Source organism: Quercus lobata, chromosome 8, assembly GCF_001633185.2.
Source record: "Quercus lobata isolate SW786 chromosome 8, ValleyOak3.0 Primary Assembly, whole genome shotgun sequence".
Lineage (NCBI taxonomy): Eukaryota > Viridiplantae > Streptophyta > Magnoliopsida > Fagales > Fagaceae > Quercus > Quercus lobata.
The window spans coordinates 57,001,316-57,022,137 of NC_044911.1; the positions used below are offsets into that span (position 1 = coordinate 57,001,316).

At 32.9% G+C, this 20,822-nt stretch overlaps 1 protein-coding gene and 1 pseudogene across 1 annotated transcript; both read right to left on the bottom strand.

The window, feature by feature from the left end:
• Window positions 1-273: 273 nt before the first annotated feature.
• Window positions 274-4,896, bottom strand: LOC115957113 (protein NRT1/ PTR FAMILY 2.7-like). Its single transcript, XM_031075342.1, has 4 exons — window positions 4,770-4,896; window positions 4,469-4,686; window positions 1,998-2,539; window positions 274-1,172 (listed from the first exon to the last, which is right to left on the bottom strand). Exons 1-4 carry the CDS (start codon window positions 4,894-4,896, stop codon window positions 335-337), a joined length of 1,725 nt encoding a protein of 574 aa, XP_030931202.1. The 3' UTR covers window positions 274-334.
• An 8,774-nt stretch (window positions 4,897-13,670) lies between these two features.
• LOC115957115 lies at window positions 13,671-17,939 on the bottom strand (annotated as a pseudogene).
• Window positions 17,940-20,822: the final 2,883 nt, after the last annotated feature.

Genomic DNA, 20,822 nt, shown 5'->3' on the forward strand with positions numbered 1-20,822 from the left:
AATGGGTGTCAATAGCATTGTAGTTCAATTTGTAATTTTTGCAAATTTAAAATAAGACAGTACTTCTTCTATTGAATCTACACTTATTCCACATTCCACTAATATTTTGTTGGTGAACCTGTGTTATTATTAGCTAATTGGATGTTTGAACTTTTTAGTGCTAAAAAGAAATAAGAGAAAAATCACAAAGCTCTTTAGGTAGTTTACTCGAAAACCCCAAACTTCAAGGAGGTCACTCAGGAAAACTACCCTTCGTTATGAAAACCACCTACATTACCAAATTCATAAATACTAACTGTCATTATTTATAAAAACAATCACAATCTTCATGATTTTAGGGAGCTGGCACCAGAGGTCCATTATTGTCCTCAACATTTTGATACTTAAACATCTTGGCACAAATTAGATAGTAGCCAAAATTCACCACTCCTAATACTGCCAACATCCAATACACATTGTCAAGTCTTCCATCATTAATATTATTTGGTAACCATCCTGTGATTTGTTCCACCAAACCTGTAATTGCCGGACTTAGATATAACCCAATTGCGAGTAATAACGAGACCATAGCAGTGGATGTACTTTTTAATGAATTTGGAAATTCTTGATAATACAATCCAACTGATCCTGGGAAATGGAATCCCTCACCAATGCCCACAATGCCTAGTGGTACCACAAGCCATAGGGCTGACATGGGCACAACCAATCCAGGTTGACCCATGAGCTGATGGGTTCGAACCACATGGAGTCTTCTAGATTCAATTAAGGCAGCCCCCACTAAACCAAATATATTGATGATGTGGCCAATTCCAATACGTTGGAGAGGTGTCAATGTTCGACGGGCTAGATTTCGCCACGTGGGGAGGAGGAAACGATCAACAATAAGGATTGAGATGACTGTAGCTAAGAAGTTGAAGAGTAGAAATGTTCCAGCTGGGATTTTGAAATGGGGCCCAAGGTATCGGTCCATGGTTAGTGCTTGGAGAGTTACGAGGCTAGAAAAATTACCTATTGAGATACCTAAGAAAATTCCAGTAGACCATAATGGGATAATTCGGATTAGGGTTTTGAGATCTTCCACTTCTTCCACTGTACATAGCTTCCATGATCTTGCATACAAGCCATTTAATTGTCTATCACCTTCAGTTTTAAGTGCTCCAAGATTTAAGAATCTGCAAAAAAAAAATATATATATATATATATAAAAATAAAAAGAAGAACCTTAACCACTAAAAGTGACTATCCCAATTATCAAACTTAAAATAATTATGATGTTAATAGGAGTATCCAGGATATTTAATTCCTAGTTAATATTGTCATTTACATTTTTATATAAGATAAAAATTCTACTCTAACCTAATCTAAGTATATATGTATGTGAAGTTCCTTCCTGAAGACTTGAATATTGACAATTACCCTCTCATAATCCACAAGTACTTATATATGTGAATGACCATCGCACCAAAAGTGTACGGTAGCAATATTGTCATTTACCTACTCCCACTCATTCTCTTTCCATTTGATTAGCTTATTTGTACTTGGCTTATTTACTTAAATGTGAGATAAGATTTGATTTCAAGTAATTTAGTTAACTTTAAATAAATAAGTCAGATTTTAAGTTTTTAAATTAAAGAATACTTAGGAAAGAGTTCAATGGTGAAACATGCGCGCAGTAAGAAACACCCATACAATATTGATACAACTGTGTGCAAGTTTTATTATTATTATTATTATTATTATAATAAATTAACAAGTTTCACATGCAACCAATAAATTATGAGTCCACTTTCACCTTTGAATTTAACATATAACTAGAGACCTATACTGTAGTAATTCATAAATTAAGTAGTTATTCAACAAGAATCTCTATTATATTCTGTTTAATTTATATATTTATAAAACTTTTTAAAGTGACATACCATATTTACCAAAAAAAAAAAAAAAAATAGACATGTAGTTAAAATATAATTACAGAAAATAGTTATAGTGATTCATACCTGAAGCTTTTAGTTGGTAAATTGTCTTCCATCTGTAATGCCTCAGTGAATCCAAAATAATAATCCTGCCTTCCAAAAGTTTCCAGTATTTTTCTTTTTTGAATTGCTGCAACTATGACACGAGCTATGCTCGTGAAAGGGCTTCCATTTGGCTTGACTTTGCGATAAAACCGCTTTCCCAATACAAATACGACTAAGCTAATAGCATTTGCAATGACACATATTCCAAACCCTAATCCCCAACTCACATTGTCCTGGATATAGACAATGGCAGTTAAACTGATTGCACTAGCAAAATACAAGCTGAAAAAATACCAGTTAAAGAATATTCCTTGATCATCGGGCTTGTCAAATTGTCCAGCTCCCATAGTTGCAATTGTGAAACGTGTGCCTCCAAGTCCTAGTGAAGCTAGCAGTAAGGTCATGTAGAGGACTCCATATTGAAGATTTGATGGGGCTTCACATGTGTCGTATGAGGCAACTGCACATCCTTGTGGCCTCAAGGATTGTATTGTAGCCGTTAGGGTGAACATTATCATACCCTGAATTCTCAAGAAGACAAGCGGAAATAGAAATGAGTTTAAACTGCTTTTATTGACATACCATTTTTGTTGACGAATATACTAGTAAATGTTTGTAAAAATTTATTCTAAATTATTGTTTAGATTATATGAAAATGAATTCTTTCCTATGCAATTCAGACCCACACCAGTCCAAAAATATGTATACATGTATGTGCACTTATGACAAATATAGTTTAAAATATATAATATTTGGAGCCTATGTGTGCATTCGGATTAGTTTTTCTTGAAAATTGGCAAAAATACCATTTTATCTAGAAAAAAAAGGAGCTTTAAAAAGTTTTACTCAAGCAAATAAATTAACAAAAAAAGCTAATCCAAATACACTTTGTATAGCTTATTTTTGGAGCTTTATTTTGATTAAAAAGTGAGTTGGACAAAAGTATAGTTCTGTGTAGAAAAAAAGAAAAAAGAAAAGAAAAAAAAAAGAGGTTTTAAAAGTTGTACATAAACAACTAAGAAAGAAAAAAATTTTGACGCAAATTTATCTAGCTAGGTGAAGTATAGCCATGCCAAAGTTTGAGTGCAATGGGCACATCAAATTAGCTTATAACAAGAAGAAGAAAAAAAGTTCAATTTGGAAACTATATATAAGTGCCTAATTTCCTTAAAAATTAAATAAAAATTTGTAATTTTTTAGTCACAAGCATACCTACACTAGCTATAAGCACACATTCTTACTCTTTCATTGATAATATAGGATTAAAGCCCACGAGACCAGCCGATATGTTAGTTTAAACAAGTGAGTAAATAAGATGAGTGGATGAGACTATAGTATTAGTCTCAAGCCCACCTAAATCAAAAGTAATCTGTCCCTTTAGATAGTGTATACACTTATAAACATTCATCGATAAAATTTATATGTATCAGCATATTTTGTCTATCGTGTAAAATTTTATATGAAAACTTTTCTGCCCGCCTGATGCGCACAAGTTTCTCCAACTTAAAGAGATGATGAGATGTGGATGGACTTTGCTTGTCTCATCCCCAATGTACACACACACACACACATATATATATATATATATTTTTTTTTTTTTCCTATTATCAATTCACAAATCCTACCTATAGTGAAATTGAGATTTTTGAATTTATTTTATTATACTTTTTCATATAGACTTACTTTCTCTTTTTTGATTATCCTTCCCCTTTGTTTTCATCTCCACTTATTAATGTCAAAACCACTTTATCAAGGATAACAAAATATCTCTAATTTGTCTCATTCCGATTCAATATCTTTCTTATTGTATGTGAGTTTTCCCCAACTATAACCGATCATGCCACATCCCTTTTTTTTTTCTTTTTTTTTTTAATACTAAATATTTTAAAATACATACATAAGGAGAAAATGAGAAAGTCTTAAATAAACTGATAGTGATGTATATCCAAAAAGATCTAACTCTTAGATGAATACTTATAAGTGTATACACTACCTAAAGGGCCTAAAGTATGATTGTACCTTGCAAAATAAGATATTTTAAAAATACTATACATTCTCTTTTTGGGTTAAAATAAACTCGTTAGAAAGAGGATAAAGCACATATTTTTAAAAGTGCTATTTTAGACTTCTATCAAATTTTCTTTTTCTTTAAATTAAATAAAATTAATTGTGAAGTCGCAGCATTAGATTATGCAGTTCGCATTCTAAAGATTTTTTTTCTTCTGAACATTGCATTCAAAAGAATATCTGTTTGATGTAATAGTATGTTTTCCACCACCATGATAATCTTTTTTGGCTTTAAAAGTATCATAACTGTGATTCTCAAGAAATAAAAAAGTTCTATAACTAACATGAAAAAAAAAGTTTCCAATGATTATTATTAGATAAGTTGAAAAGATTCAAGTAATTCATTAACCACACACCCCCCCAAAAAAAAAAACATTAATTACCAGTAAAGAAACAAAGGCGAAGATGGCAACGACAGGAAAGGAGCCTAAGAAAGAGTCGGCCATGATGGCACCGGCAACAGGGAAGAGAAAGTTGCAACCGAGGACAATGTTGTATATTTTTGTAGCGGTTATGCTTTTCACGTTAAACTCTGTTATTAGATATACTAGCAAATTCGACGCCCATCCACCAGCTACTAGGGAAAGACCCATTAGAGTTCCTGCTTTAAACAGTGTACAATATGCTATATTTAGACCTAGCTACTACTTAATTTACAACACAGAGAGAGAGCTAGAGAGAGACCTGTAATGAAGGGGAAGGTAATCCAGCCTCCTTGTCTGGACTCCTTAGTTGCTTGTTCACCTTCTTCATTAGGTGTAGTCAAGGCATAAAGCTCCCTCTCAGAGTGTTGTGATTCCATGCCTTCCATTCTTCTCTGAACTATATTTCAGCTAAGATGCTTATTATATAGGAAGCTCCTCTCTCTCTCTCTCTCATGCATTAGGCAATGACTTCATTACCCTCCCCAACCACCCCACAAAAAAGGAGGACAAATTTACCTTGGTAAGGAAAAAACATAAAGGGAAATTAATTGAGATGTCCGCCTTTTACTTGAAAGGGTTACGCACAATATAAGCGAAGTTGAAGAATATAGCCATGATTTGCAATATAGTGTTAATATATTCCATCGTGGTTTGCAATTTTAGTGTTAATAAATTCCATCAAGACTTTTTTGTTGGTTTGTTTATGTTTTGGTTTTTTTTTTTTGTTTTGTTTTTATTTTTTATTTTTTATTTGGGAAGGAATTAAAAAGCAATAAAAGGTGCACATTTAGGTAATGAAAAGATTGTGCATGTGACTATATGAATAAGCTTCATCTTCAGTTCTTCACACATTAATCCAATTATTTATCTACAAGTCATCAGTTGTGCTGTGCTATGATGAATTGCAAGTTGACAATGGCTAGTGACGAGACATACATAAAAAAATATATGATTCTTGTTTATGAGCTAAAGAGGAAGTTCCATTTTGATGAGTGTGTTCAACGACTAATAAAGGATGGTACATTGGTGAATGCGCGCGGGCTGTGGAAGTTGGTGATAAGATTGGTATGTAGCCCTTAGCCATTATCTTTTTCTGCAACATTTGGACTTCAAAAAGTCTCTCTTGGTGTTAAAGACTGTGTGTGCATCATGCATAGATGGAATCAGGATTTCAACTTAGAGGGATATTGAAGTGTAAACAAAAAATGTAGGTTAAATTCTAAATTACACTTTTAAAGTTTGGAGATATTTTGATTTTATATCTTAAAGTTTCAAAATTTGGATTTTACCTCCTAAAGTTTAGGGCACAAGAAGTAAAATCCACACTTTTAAACTTTAGGAGGTAAAATCTAAATTCTGAAATATTAAGGTGTAAAATTCAAACACTCCTAAACTTCAGGGGATGTTTATGATAAGATACCTATATTTATTTAATTTGTGATAATATTTGGCCTAATATATGAAAGAGGGCCAAGATTTTGAAGAAAGGGAACCAAATTTAATTTAATTTTGGACCCAATTCAAATTAGGCTAGAATACGTATATAAAAAAAGAAACATTTCTGCAAAGGGACCCTTGAAGCCCTAAATGTTGTTCTGTCTGCATGTGACCATAGTCCATAAATGAACACAGGTATCTGTCATCACGGTTTATTGCAAGTAATAATTCATTGATTTCATATTTCACCCATATGATACTGTCGGCTCGGAACTTGTGACTTTTAAGAGTTTGATATTATGCTGTCAAAGGAATCATTTGGTAAAAAAAAAATAGTACTTAATTTTATTGCTTTCAAAGATTATTTGATTTAATTTGTTTGGATTTCTTTTGAACAGAAAAGTACGTATGTAACTGTTACTAGGTTTGTTTAACCCCAAAAAAAAAAAAAAAATTCTCTCAGGCACTCAGTGTGCTTCTCAAATGATCCTAGAGTTATAATGATGACTTGTTGAGCAAGAATAAATTTATGGCATTATGTGATGTTTTTATATCGTTTGATTACATATAAAATCTTAGAGAAGAAGAAACTGATCCAAAAATTGGATTCTTAAAAAGAAATATATAATATTTAATATTGATGAAAAAGTTAATGGGATAGAAAAGAACTAAAAAGTATATTTGGATGCCAATCTCTATTGAAATCGGTGAATTCACAAATATTTATTCAGGTTAAGATTAATATTACAAATATGACCATGTTACTTTAGTAAATTCATAAATATTTAATTATTTTAATTAATCTTAATTATATGTGTTATTAAATTAGTTTTTACTTTTTGATGGTTTTTGTTTCTATTGTTCTTAAAGTAATTAAGCATGAGAAAGAATACCATATTCCAAATCAATTTTTATTTTTGATAATAAGTGTTTCAAATAAATTGTTTCTTATATGAATTTTATAAAAATAACCATTTACATTTCTTTTATATACAATATATAATTACTACACTATCTATAGTATAGATAATTAATAAATAGATATAAATACATTTACCCATTAACACGTGACGATTAGTTTACAAATCATAAATGCAATTTGGTGAGGTGCAAGGCTAGGTGAGAGAGTTCTCTTTCCTTCTTAAGGAATGTGACACATATATACCTTATGAAAAGCTTTGAATTAAGCTTGCAAATTCTTTAACAATGGAGGTTTTAGAGTCAACACTCAGAGAGAAAGAGAGAAAACCAGAGAGAAGTTGAGAGAGATGAAGAGAGAATTGGAACTTTCTGGATGAATACTCACTTAATGATTTCATTACACTCAAAGAACTATATATACAGCCCAAGCTAATTACAATTGTCTAACTAACAACCCTTAAAATCCGGGATTGATCTGTAAAGTTTGGAGCAAAATCAGGGATAAATAACAGACATAGCGGCCTAATCAAAGCTAGGCAATCTTTTAACAAACCTAGGAGATCAAACGACAGCGTTTGGACTTAATAACAAAACTCATCAGCACTTAAATAGAATGACACCGTTTGCTTAAACATCATTCCTGGCCATTGGATGAGAACTAGCCGTTACACTTATCATTCCTAGCCATTGGATGAGAACTAGCCGTTACACTTAAATGCTCTGCAATTATTCTTGTGTTCTATACTCTCTTAACACCATATAGGCTTATAGTCTTATTTATACTACTTATATATTATTATATATTAGTCTCACATCAACAACATGATAAATACATTTCTTAATTTTTATTTAAGTTGACATATCAGTTTATAAAATTTACAAATAAAAATTGTATTACCTTGATATTGTTAAAAAAAAAATTGATGAGAATTTTTTTTTTTTAAAATTTTATTTGGTGGTGTTATTGCCACATAAAATGATCTATTGTAAATTTATTGTTCCCAACCTTACCTTAAAAAAAAAAAAAAGAAAAAAAAAAAGGGTTCTCTTCTTGTGCTGGCTCTTTTAAGCTTTCCTGTTGCACTTTCCCAGTAGTGTGCTTTGCGGATTTTGGTTCACAAAATTCTAGCTTAATTATAAGAGGTTACCAAATATTATACTTCAAAGTTGAATCGAAACCATACTTTGCAACTGACGTAGGTGTCCAGAATCAAACAATATTTTCAATTTAGCAGTCCAAAGGAAAGTCACATACAAAGGAAGTTGAGAAAGTCCTTTCAGTAAAAGGCTCGAATCTTTATTGCTGTTTGTTTAAGTGTAAATTGATTTATTTTTAACTTATCTATATATATATATATATATATATATAAAACCGAAACCTTTACTAGCTCCACAATTTTCCACGTCACCTTCTTTTTCTTTTTCTTTTTTTATTTTTATTCTTCTTAACGTTTTGTTATATTAGAATTTATCAATTTAACTCTCCCAGCAGTATACAATAATACAACTCTCCCATTAGCCTTCACGTCACTTTTTTTTTTTTTTTTTTTAATTCTTTTTAACGCTTTATTATCTATATATATATATATATATATATAAAACCCTACCCATACCCAGTAAATTTTTTCTTCCTACTCTCTCAACACTATCTCTCAAACGCAAACTCAGCCCTAACAAAACCCACGATCAAACTCACTCCCATCTCCTTCTTCTTCTTTAACTCTCTTATTCAATGCAACTCCCTCATTCTTTTCTCAGCCACAACTCCTCTGGCTAATGTCAATTTTGATTCATGGTTATTTTGTTCTTGAGTTTTTATCATCTGGGCATTGATTTTTTTTAGCCCCCTTTCTGGGCATTTGATTTTCAAGACTGACTTGAAGAATTTGGATCATTTTCCGTTTCTGATGTTGGACAATTTTTCAGGTATGAAGAATTCTAATCTAATCTTTTTTAAGTTTCAATTTTATTTGATTGATATGGGTTAAAATTCAAATTGAAATTGGTTTAAATGGAACAGAGCCTCAAAGTTATTTGATTTTCAGGACTGACTTGAAAAATTTGGATCCTTTTCCGTTTCTGATGTTGGATGATTTTTCAGGTATGAAGAATTCCAATCTAATCTTTTTCAAGTTTCAATTTTATTTGATTGATATGGGTTAAAATTCAGATTGAAATTGGTTTAAAAGGAGCAAAGCCTCAAAGTTATGTTTTAATTATATGTCTTCAATTAGGTTTTCTATCGATTTAGGGATTTCAAATTCTACAGGTTTTGTAAGAATTTTTTTTTCTGTGTTTTTGAAAGGCCTAAGAGTCGGCCTAATGATTGATGTAGATTGTGGTTTCAGAATTTTCAGTGATATGTATGGGCTGTGTGTTGCAGATAGTTATGGGGTTTAATAATAATTTTAGGCACGGTTGATTTGATGCTATATAGTTATTGGGTTTTGTTTTAGAAAATCTTCTGTTTTGAAAGACTCTTATTGAGTGGGTACAGGTTGTGACCTCAAATTCTCCATTGAGTTTTCATGGATTCACAGATATCATAAGTTAGATATTAGGAGTTAACATTTTGAATTTGTATTTTTGGATTTATTCTTCCACAAGGTAAAACCATTTTCCTTTTTGTTTCAATGAATTTTTATAACCTATATATAAAAAAAGAAGTAAGGAACTATGTAGGGCAGTATATATACTGATAGTTGCCACTGTTACTCCCAAATTCTATGAAACTATGTTTTGAACTCTTGATTGAAGCTTTTAGGTAACTGCTAGGCTCCCTTCGATTTAATTGAAGTCGTGATTATTTATTTGATATTTGGTTTTTCAAATGGGAGTTTTTTAATTTTTTTTGGTTTCTGTTTTCTGCTGAAGTATCATGCTTGGTGTGAGCAGAGTGTTCTTGTTGTCTCCACTATTACTGTCAATTCTTTCATCTCTCTCTCTCTCACACACACACACACACACACACACACACACACACACACACATATTTATATGTTATTTTTTCACCGGGAAATTGATATTATTATCCTGAGGACTTAATTGGGATTTATGTATTCTTTTTCAATCTGATTAGTGGTTCCATGTTTCATAGTCTAATTTGTTTTCGTCATATCCTCTATTATTTAGGCTGTTTCTACACAAGCATTGCAGGGGAACCACTATGGACTGCGGTTCAATGCTCACCCATTCAACACTAAAAATGGTTTGCTTTGTTCTCTCCAATCATATTTATGATTCATGTATAAATTCAGATATCTTTTAAAGTTTTATCTAGGAGAATTGTATCAATGATGAGTTCAAAGCTAAGTGTGTAAATTACATGATATGTCATGTGTGTAGTTAGTGAGAATATTATTTCCTTAGGAATTTTTAGATATTGATGTGAAAGCCATCTTAGTAGTTGTGTCTCTATTTAATGCTACTTTTATTTGCTTATCCCACTTTGAAGACCATTTTTTTTAAAAAAAAATATTAGTTTATTACATACCATGTGTTGGTTTTAAAACTAATGCTTGACGGGTAGTTTTATGTTATTAATATGTTACCTAAACTTTTGATGATGGATGTGTCTATTTCAACAAACAGTTTCTAATGGATAACAAAGTATACTTGGATTAGCAACCTATATACATCTCTTTATATTTTTGTGATCGGTTACATCAAGTAACAACCATATCTTAATATCAATTATATACCATTTTGTTTTGAGTTGTCTTTCTTTGTAGTTGGATTGTCATCTCTTTTACCTCACTGAATGTTAGATGTTGCAGGTTCTTTCTATTGTCATGATCCAAGGGGAAACGGTGCTTATTATCGTCCCAAATTATTGTCTACAATAGCCAGGATTTCAAGGCATAGCATATTTAAAGGGTCCAAATTGAAGTGTTTCAATTACGAGAGAGTCCCTTTATATATATATATATATATATATATATATTCTAAACTGTATTCAAATCAAATTCAATAAATTGATTGATATACTTTTTTATTGCTATTTTTTTCCTAATAAGTAAAAGAAAGAAGAAACATAATGGAAAACTTTCATTTGTTATATATTTTTGTTCTTTTACCATTTTTGCAATAGTTGATATTGTTCAATTTTCCTTTAATCAAACGTGATTCCAGTTTTTGAGTATGTTGAGTCATATTATGAGTAGAAAGCTAGCCTATTCGTTTTAAAGTGAGTTTTTAAGCAAAGAAAATACATATTATTTTTCTCAAATTATTCCGTGCATTGCACGGGTTAGCGACTATGTACAATCAAAGTGGAAGAGACAAATAGTTGTTAACATCTACTTACACAATAATTTTCCCGTGCATTGCACGGGTTAGCGACTAATTGGATATATATTTGAACTTTTAAGAGCTAAAGGTTAAGAGCAACCCCATCAGCATGTGTATAGTCTTCTAAAATAGAAAAATATATCCATTTTACACCTTTTGACTAGGGGTGGCAAAGTAAGCCCAAACCCATTTGCCCACCCAAACCCACTCACTCTAATTAAACTCAAACCCACCCAATTATTAGTTGGATTAAATGGGCATTAACCCAATTAGACCCAGTGATTATTGAGTTTTAACTAACAACCCATTGAGCCCCATTTAACCCAAAAACAATATATCCAAATTCAACCCAGCCCTTCCTGTAAAAAAAAAAAAAAAAAAAAAAAGCCCCTTAGACATTTCAGTGTTTTAGCTTTCAGGGTTTTCATTTTCCTTCATTTTCTCGGCCTCCAAACACTTCTCTCTCTCTCGCTTGCTCTTTCTTTCTCGCGGAGTACACAGAGTTCACCGGAAATTTCACGAGCATCGCTTCCCAATGCCTCTAGAAGCTTCCAACTTCCAACAACAAGTTCACCTACAACTCTGACGGCCACACCTTCAATTTCCTCATCGAAAATGGCTTCAATATGATCTAGATCTCAATCTCGACCTTCATTTTCGTCATCATTTGCTCAAGATCTGTGTCTATTTGACCTTAAATCAATCAAAAGCAATGAAATCTCACTAATAATTTTATTTATTTTTTATTATTATTATTATTATTAATTTTTTGAATCATGAAGTTTTGGATTCGTCAGATTTCGTTGTGTTTGAGCTGTATTGTATTTGTTTGGATCTTTTCTATGGATTTTCTTGCTCGATTTGGAATAGGAAGGACCACTAATCAGTCCTTCCCAGACTTCCACACAGTTCAACCCGGTTGGGTCCTCTCAATTCTCAATGAATTCAAGTTCAACCCGGCTTGCCAGAAGAACCATCACCCCTTCATGGTCTTTGATCCCAAGATCAATGACTGTGGTTGGCCTAGCACTAGGTTGGCCTTGTCTTCCTCTTCCTCTTCGTCTTCGTCACCGCCACAGTCAAATAAATCTTTGAAGACAGAGAAGAAGCTGGTTGATCGTTTATCCACCGTCATAGACGCCGTTAATGACTATAAACTTCCCCCTGAGTTTCATGGTTCTTTTGTTTGGCTTTTGAGAAAATGGATGCTGAAAGGAATTTCAGATTTGTAGATTTGTGTTTTTAATCATTTCTGTTTATTACTACGGTAATTTCGCTTCATTTTTCTCTATTTGGTTCCTGAGAAAATGACAGTCTTTTATTTCCTTTTTACAATTTTAATTCTTTTATGATATGGAACTTAAAATTAATCCTCTTTGTTTTTGTACTTGTAGTTGTGAATTCCATATTGTATAATTTTGATAATTGGGTAATTGGGTGAGTTGGGGTTTACCCATAATAATTTGGTTGGGTTGGATTTGGCTTAGAAGCAATTAGTTAAATGAGTTTTAATGAGTAAATGAGTTTTATATACCCAACCCAATTATACCCACCCCAAACCCACCCATTTGACACCCCTAATTTTGACCCAAAAAAAAAAAAAAAACTCACATCAATGGGTGTAAAATTTTGTATTTATACACAGTTGCTATAGTAACAGTGCATATATGCACAGTTACTATAGCTCTTGTATTTATTATTTTAGATTTTTCTCTCTCTCCTCACCTCACTCTCCTTTTCAACCTCTATTCTCACCTCTCTCTCCGGTCCCTCAGTCCAGCCTCACCAACACAATCAATACAGAAAGGAGAATCGGAACCATGGTGAGCGATGACATCTCGGCCCTAGAGAATCGAAACCACAGCGAAGCTCGTTACTACTTGGACCTCCATGGCGAACCATAGTGAAGCTTGTTACTACCAGCGGACCATGCTTGGCCGTCGAGGTCTCAATTTTCTATGAGGTTTTGGTCTTGATTTTCTGTGGGGTTTGGATTTTCTGTTTGATCAGTGGGTTTTGGGGTGATGGTGGTTGATGATGGTGGTTGGGTGGGTGGGTTGATCTGAAGATGAATATTTTATTTGAATAAACGTGTATAATAGACAAACTGATGTGAGTGTTTTGTAAAAATGAGAGTGTAAAATAGAAAAAGTAGGTTTTAGATGTATAAATTTACAAAATTTTTGCATCTACTAATGTGGATGCTCTAACATTCAAGGAATACTGATAATTTTATTCTACTATCTTAATGTTTCCACTTTCCAGATTCCATACATAAAAGAAGAGAAAAATGCCCCCAGCCTCAGCGTGGTTGTTAAAGAAAGGCTTGGCTTACTTTTAGTACTTTTTTAACCGAATATCTCATTTTATTTTAATGAGAAATTATCACATCACCCATTAACTAAATAAAATGTGAAAATTAAAACCCACAACCACTTGTCAATGTATATTTAAAACAACAAGAAATGTCCAGTTAAAAAAATACTTGAGGTAAGGCAAAGTCGGTAAAGAAAACCCTTCAAATTATAAACACCTATATTACCAAATGCATAAATACAACTATTTATTAAACTCCAAAGTCACACCTAGATTAAAGCAACTTCTAAAAACAGTCTCAATCTTCCAGATTCTAGAGAGCCAGCACTGAAGGCCCATCATGTTCTTCAACATTTTGATACTTAAACAACTTGGCACAAATTAGATAGTAGCCAAAATTCAGCACTCCTATCACTGTTAATATCCAGTACACATTATCCAATCTTCCAGCGTTAATATTATCCGGCAACCATCCCGTGATTTGGTCTATCAAATCCATAATTGCCGGGCTTAGAAATAACCCAATTGCAAGTAATAACGAGACCATAGCTGTGGACGTACTTTTTAGTGACTTTGGAAATTCTTGATAGTACAATGCAATCGTACTTGGGACAATGAAACCCTCACCGATGCCTATAATGGTTAGTGGTGCAGCAAGCCATAGGGCTGAGATGGGCAGAACCAAGTTGGGTTGGCCAATAAGGCTATGGGTTCTGACCACGTGGAGTCGTCAAATTTCAGTTAGGGCTGATGCTATCAAACTAAGGATATTGATTATATGGCCAATTCCAATACGCTGGAGTGGTGTCAATGTTTGACAGGTTATTTTCCTCCAAATGGGAATCAATAAACGATCAATGAAGAAGATTGCGACAGTTGTAGCTATTAAGTTGAAGAGTGTAAATGACCCAGCTGGGATTTCGAAATGAGGCCCAAGGTGTCGATTCATGGTTAGGACTTGGAGGATTGTGAGACTATTTAAAATACCTACCGAGAGACTTATAAAAATGCCTGTAGACCATATTGGGATAATTCTGATAATGGTTTTGAGGGCTTCAACTTCTTCTACGGTACATAGTTTCCATGATCTTGCATAAGAGCCATCCATTTGTTTGTCACTTTCAGTTATTACTGCTGCACAATTCAAGAACCTGCATGAAAATGGTGATACTTTAGTTTCATAAATAATAGTCCGGGTAGACCCGATCATGATAGGACCTTTTTTTTTTTTTTTTTTCTTCGAAAAATAAATTAGTGATTGAAGATTTGAAGTTAAACATTTAAAGTTGAAGAACCTTGATCATTTAAAGTGAGAATTTGAATCCTCGCCCTTTAATGGTTAGGGTGTTTATAGGGAAAATCTTTTATTTTAATTCCTAATATTATTATTTATCTAATGATTCTAATCCATGTTCTTTAATTTACTTCATATTTTTTTAGAGAAAGTCCGTCCAAAAAAAATACCGTATAATTTTATGCTCGTGATAAAAGCAAATCCCATTTAATTATAGTGTGTGAGAATTGATGTTGCTGTAGCATCACCAACACCAATCGATCCTCTACTTGCTACCGCTACTGTGACTTGCACTACCAACGCCATTCGATCCCTTCCTTGTTGCCGTAGCAACCACCGCAACACAGACCAGCCTCTCGGTGTTAAGATCAACGTTGTGTTCCCCCTTTATTGTGTTTTTCTCTCACTTTGGCTGCTAAGTTTCTCTCTTTCATTGGCTGCCGTGATTCTCTCTAGAATTTAGAAATCATGTTGTTGGGGTTTATGTGTTTTGTTTAGGTTCCACCTAAAGTAGAACTGAGTGAGGGTGGAGTTTTGCTTGGTTTCTTTGGCACATTTGTGAAGTGGAAAACGTGAGGTTTAAGTAATAAAATTTACTAGGATTTTATTTTAGTATTTATAATTCAATAGTTAGATGGTTGTATAAAAGATTTAAGGTTCAATCACCGTCTACATCAAAAATTGATTAGTGTCTTAGTTTGATGATAAAAAACTATATTCAAGAGCATACATTATAGGTTAAAAACTCTCTCAAAAAAAAAAAAAATCCTAAATGTCTCAAGTCTTTATTTTTTATCAAACATTAATAATCCTAATTTGCACCCCAACACCCCCCCCCCCCAAACAAAAAAACCACCAAAGAAATAATTAGTGACTTGTGTGTCCTACCACATACTATATCTTTTTTTCAAAGGTCACCACTTGAGTTTTCATGGCATTAAGATATATATATATATATATATATATTTTTATTGATGAAATTGGGCATTAAGATATATTATATTCATCTCAATTCCTAAATTCAATTATGATAATTTCCTATATTATAATGTTGGCTACATTGATTAATTATAATATAAATAAAAAGCAAAAATCTAAAACAATAACCACCAAAAACATAGAGAGAGAGAGAGAGAGAGAGAGAGAGAGAGTTAAAGTGACTCATACTTGAAGTTTTTAGTTGATGCACCAGCTTCCATTTTTAACACGCCAGTGGTTTCCAAATAATAATCTTGGTTTCCAGAAGTTCCTAATAATTTCCTTTTCCGAATTGCCGCAACTATGACACGAGCTATGCTTGTGAAAGGGCTTCCTTTTGGTTTAACTTGGCGATAGAATTGCTTTCCTAACACAAATAGGACTACTGCAATGGCATTGGCAATGGCACATATTCCAAACCCCAATCCCCAACCCACATTGTCTTGGATATAAACAATGACACAGAAGCTGATTGCATTTGCTACGTACAAGGTGAAAAAATACCAGTTGAAGAAAATTCCTTGATCATTGGGCTTGTCAAATTGTTCGGCTCCCATAGTTGCAATTGTGAAGCGTGTGCCTCCAAGTCCTAGTGAAGCCAATCCTAAGGTCATATAGAGGACTACATGTTGAAGATTTGATGGGGTTTCACACGTATATGAGCCAATTACACATTGGGCTGGTCTCAAGGAATGCATTGTAGCAGTTAGGGTGAACATGATCATACCCTGTATTCTCAAAGAAATTAGTGACATTCTATTTCATTAAGGAATATACATATATAAATTTATTTATATAAAATATATTTTAAATTATTTTTTATTACATAATTGAATATTTCTCACCTAATGTTGTGTATGATATTATTCACAAATACATCACATTATGAGTAATTATCACCAAAGCTACAATATGTTACTTTAATAGATTAGGTATTTACCACCGCGCACTACTGATGCGGTGGTCACTCTACAAGTATAAATGCTTGTGAGGTGTGGGGGGCAAGGGTCGGTGTTCAAGTCTCCCGGAGAGAGCTTCACACACATATACACCTAAATTAAGCTATAATAGAAATTCTGACTTGTATAAAAAAAAAATAGACCAGGTATTTATCAATCCAAAAATATGTATATATTACAATATGATACTTGGAAGAAATAAAAAATTATATGCAAACTTTTTAAAAATGGTCCATTAACAAATTAATGTCATAAAGGCACTCATTAATAAGACTTTTAACTTATTGTAAATTAATAGACACAAAGACTTACAAATCCATGATTTTACCTTTATTTAAGTTTTCATATAAAAAATAATTACGAGAACGTGACGTTGGAGCTAAAACTCACGACTGACATTAAAAATTTATGTAATGAAGATAACGTATTACTTACCTCGATCCATCATATTGGGTTTTTGCATTATCAATAAAATAAAGGTCACTCGCTAAAAAATCCTTAACTTGTTATAAACTTACCGTAAATTAATACACACAAAGACATTGAATCAAAGATTTTTATCTTAATTTATTTTTTCCTATAAAAAATAATTACTAGGATGTGACGTTGGAGCTAATACCCATGAGTGATACTAAAAAATTATATAATGAAGATAAAGTATTACTTACCACCACCATCATGTTAGGTTTTTGCATCATCAATCAAATAAAAGCACCATTAACAAACGTTTTTATGATTAGCTTAAAAAACAGTAAATAATTACCAGTAAGGAAACAAAGGAGAAGATGAGAACGACAGGGAAGGAGCCTAAGAAAGAGTCGGCAATGATGGCACCGGCAACAGGAAAGAGAGAGAAGCAACCGAGAACAATATTATTTATTTTTGTAGCTGCTATGCTTTTCACATTGTACTTTGTTATTAGATATACTATCAAATTCGATGCCCACCCACCAGCTACTAGGGAAAGACCCATCAGAGTTCCTGCTTGAAAAAAAAAACAGTGCAGATTATATATATATATATATATATATAGTGCCATTTAATTTAGACCAACTTAAAAATGGAGTTTATATTATAGCACAAATAGAGAAAGAAAGAGATAGTGACCTATGATAAAGGGAAAGGTAATCCACCCTCCTCGTTTGGACTCCTTAGATGCTTGCCCACCTTCTTCATTTGGTGTAGTCAAGGCAGAAAGCCTCCCGTCAAACTGTTTTGATTCTTTGCCTTCCATTCTTTCTCTCTCTTTCTTTCTTTCCCTCTGAACTATATTTGAGCTAAGCAGATATATCCTATATCAAACACCTCTATTATATAGGAAGCTTCTCTCTCTCTCTCTCTCTCTCATATATGCACTATTAAAGATCGTACATATTTTATTTAATAATGAAAGAAAAACGATAAAAAATTGTCACTAGGGAGGAAGGATCCGTATAATGTATACAAAATTTAGACACGACAGAAATGCGAATAATATAAGAATTGTAGAAAAGTTCTTAATTCTTATATACAATCGTAAAAAGCCATGATTTTCCGGACAAAATGGGCTTTTGCCCTTTTTGGGCAAAGTAATCAGTCATTTGCCCTTCTTTCCAAACTAAATAGGGAAATGCCCCTCTTTTGAAAATCGAGTTTCTTAAAATCGAGTTAAAAAAAAAAAAAATTTCCGGAGACCTATAGCGACGTTTTTAAGGACCTATAGTGACGTTTTAAGAACCTATAGTGACGTTTTATAACTTGATATTCATGAAATCGAGTTATAGGCAATAGAATTGCCTATAACTCGATTTTATGGATATCAAGTTACAAAACGCCACTATAAGTCCTTATAAACGTCACTATAGGTCCTTGAAAACGTCGCTATAGGACTTAAATCGATTTTTAAAAACTCGATTTTCAAAAGAGGGGAATTTTCCTATTTAGTTTGAGAAGAAGAGCAAATGACTGATTAGTTTGCCTGAAATGGACATTTGGCAATTTTGTCCATGATTTTCCATATTAATAAATTCGTCATTGTTACTAGTACCCACTCAACCTTTTTTTTTCCTGGGAAAATAAAAAGTGAATGGATTACAGGAGAAAAGAGAGTGTGCTTGAATATACTATATATGCTTCATCTTCAAACATGCATTATTTTAAGTCATAAAATTAAATGTTCTTTTTTTAAGGAGCAAAAGTGGAGGTTCCATTTTAAGGCATAATCATAGCGTTTAACAATGAAAGGCTGGCTGGTGCAGAATGTCGGTTGTGTAAATTGGTGATCAGATTCATAGCCCTTCACCATTATCTTTTTCTGCAACACTTGGACCTCTCTCTCTCTCTCTCTGGGCTTGGGGTTCAAATGTGTGTCACCGACTCAACATAAATGGCCATGGCTAGGATCTTTTCACTTTTGACTTTAGAATTTGACATTATGTTTTTTTTTTTGATGGGAGAATTTGACATTATGTTAATGTCAAAGATATCATTTGGTAAAGAAAAGTACTTAATTCTATTTCTTTCAAATCAATTTATTTGACATTGTGTTAATGTCAAAGATATTATTTGGTAAAGATAAGTACTTAATTCTAATTCTTTTAAACATAAACATTGATCTGTTTGGTTTTCCTTAAAGGAAAGTAGGCACCGTCACATAGTAAAAAAATGTCTTATTTAGTACAAAAAATCACACAACTTCAATCCTAAAGTTAATCAAGAAAAACCCAACTTAAAATTAAATAAAATCGAAAACAGAAAAAGAAGAAGAAAATTTGACTTTAAAAGAAGAAATTAATTAAAGAAGATAACTTCAAAATCGTACAACTTCAATCCTAAAATTAATCAAGTAAACCCCAACTTCAGGGTGGTTGCTTCAAGAATACCCTTCAATTTGTAACCCCCTGCATTATCAAAAAAAAAAACTTGTTTATTAAACTCCAAGTGGCGCAATTTTTCTGATCTCACACATAGATTAAATCAAATTATAATTTAAAAAAAAAAAAAAAAAAGTCTCAACCTTCCTGATTTTAGGGAGCTAGCCCCGAAGTCCCGTAATGTTTTTCATTATTTTGGTACTTAAAACAATTTGGCACAAATTAAAAATAGTAGCCAAAATTCACCACTACTTTCACTACCAACATCAAATACACATTATCCAGTCTCCCATCATTAATATTATCCGTCAACCATCCAGTACTATTCGATCTATCATATCCATAGTTGTCTGGGTTGAGTATGACCCTGTTGCAAGTAATAAAATGCCATAGCAGTGGAAGTATTTCTTAGTGACAGTAAAAATTCTTGATAATACAATGCATCTGATCTTGAAAAATGGAATTCCTTCCCAATCCCCACAATTGCTAGCGGTACCACAAGCCATAGGGTTGACATGGGCACAACCAAGCTAACTTGACCAGTGAGGTTATGGGCTCGAACCATATCGAGCCTTCGAATTTCAATTAGGGCTGTAGGGAATGCCTTCGAATTTCAATTAGGGCTGTAGGGAATGAAAACGAAATTCCCAAACAGTGAGAAAAAAAATTAGAGAAAACACAAGTAAAAAAAAAAAAAACAATCACACGCACAAAACAATATTTACGTGGTTCAACAATATGCCTATGTCTACAGGGTTGCAAGAATTTTACTATTATCAGGGAAAAATACAAAGTGTAATCGTACAGTTTTTTTTCTCTCTCAAAAACTACAACAACAAACCCTAATCACCAAAATTACGTTTTCTACATCCTGCGCACAATGGGCTACAAAACGGGCTAAAAATTTTTCCTAGGGGCATTGCCCCTGAGCTCCTAGGAGGCTTGTCCATGAACGCTATTGCTTGGGCCTGTTAGTCCAAACCTTTGCTCTATGAACTAAGTCTCAGAAAATCTCTAATTAAAAACCACGCAATATTATTCGGATTGGGTCGTTAACTAGATCAAACACAACTAGACTCCACAAAAACCCAACAAGGGCAGACCTCACCAAGTCAAGGACATTGATTATATGTCCAATTCCAATATGTTGAAAGGGTGCCAAAGTTCGACAATTAGATTCCTCTACGTGGAAAAGAAGGAATGGTCAATGATGAATGTTGAGATGGCTGCAGCTAAAAAGTACCTATTATGGCACTTAAAAAAAT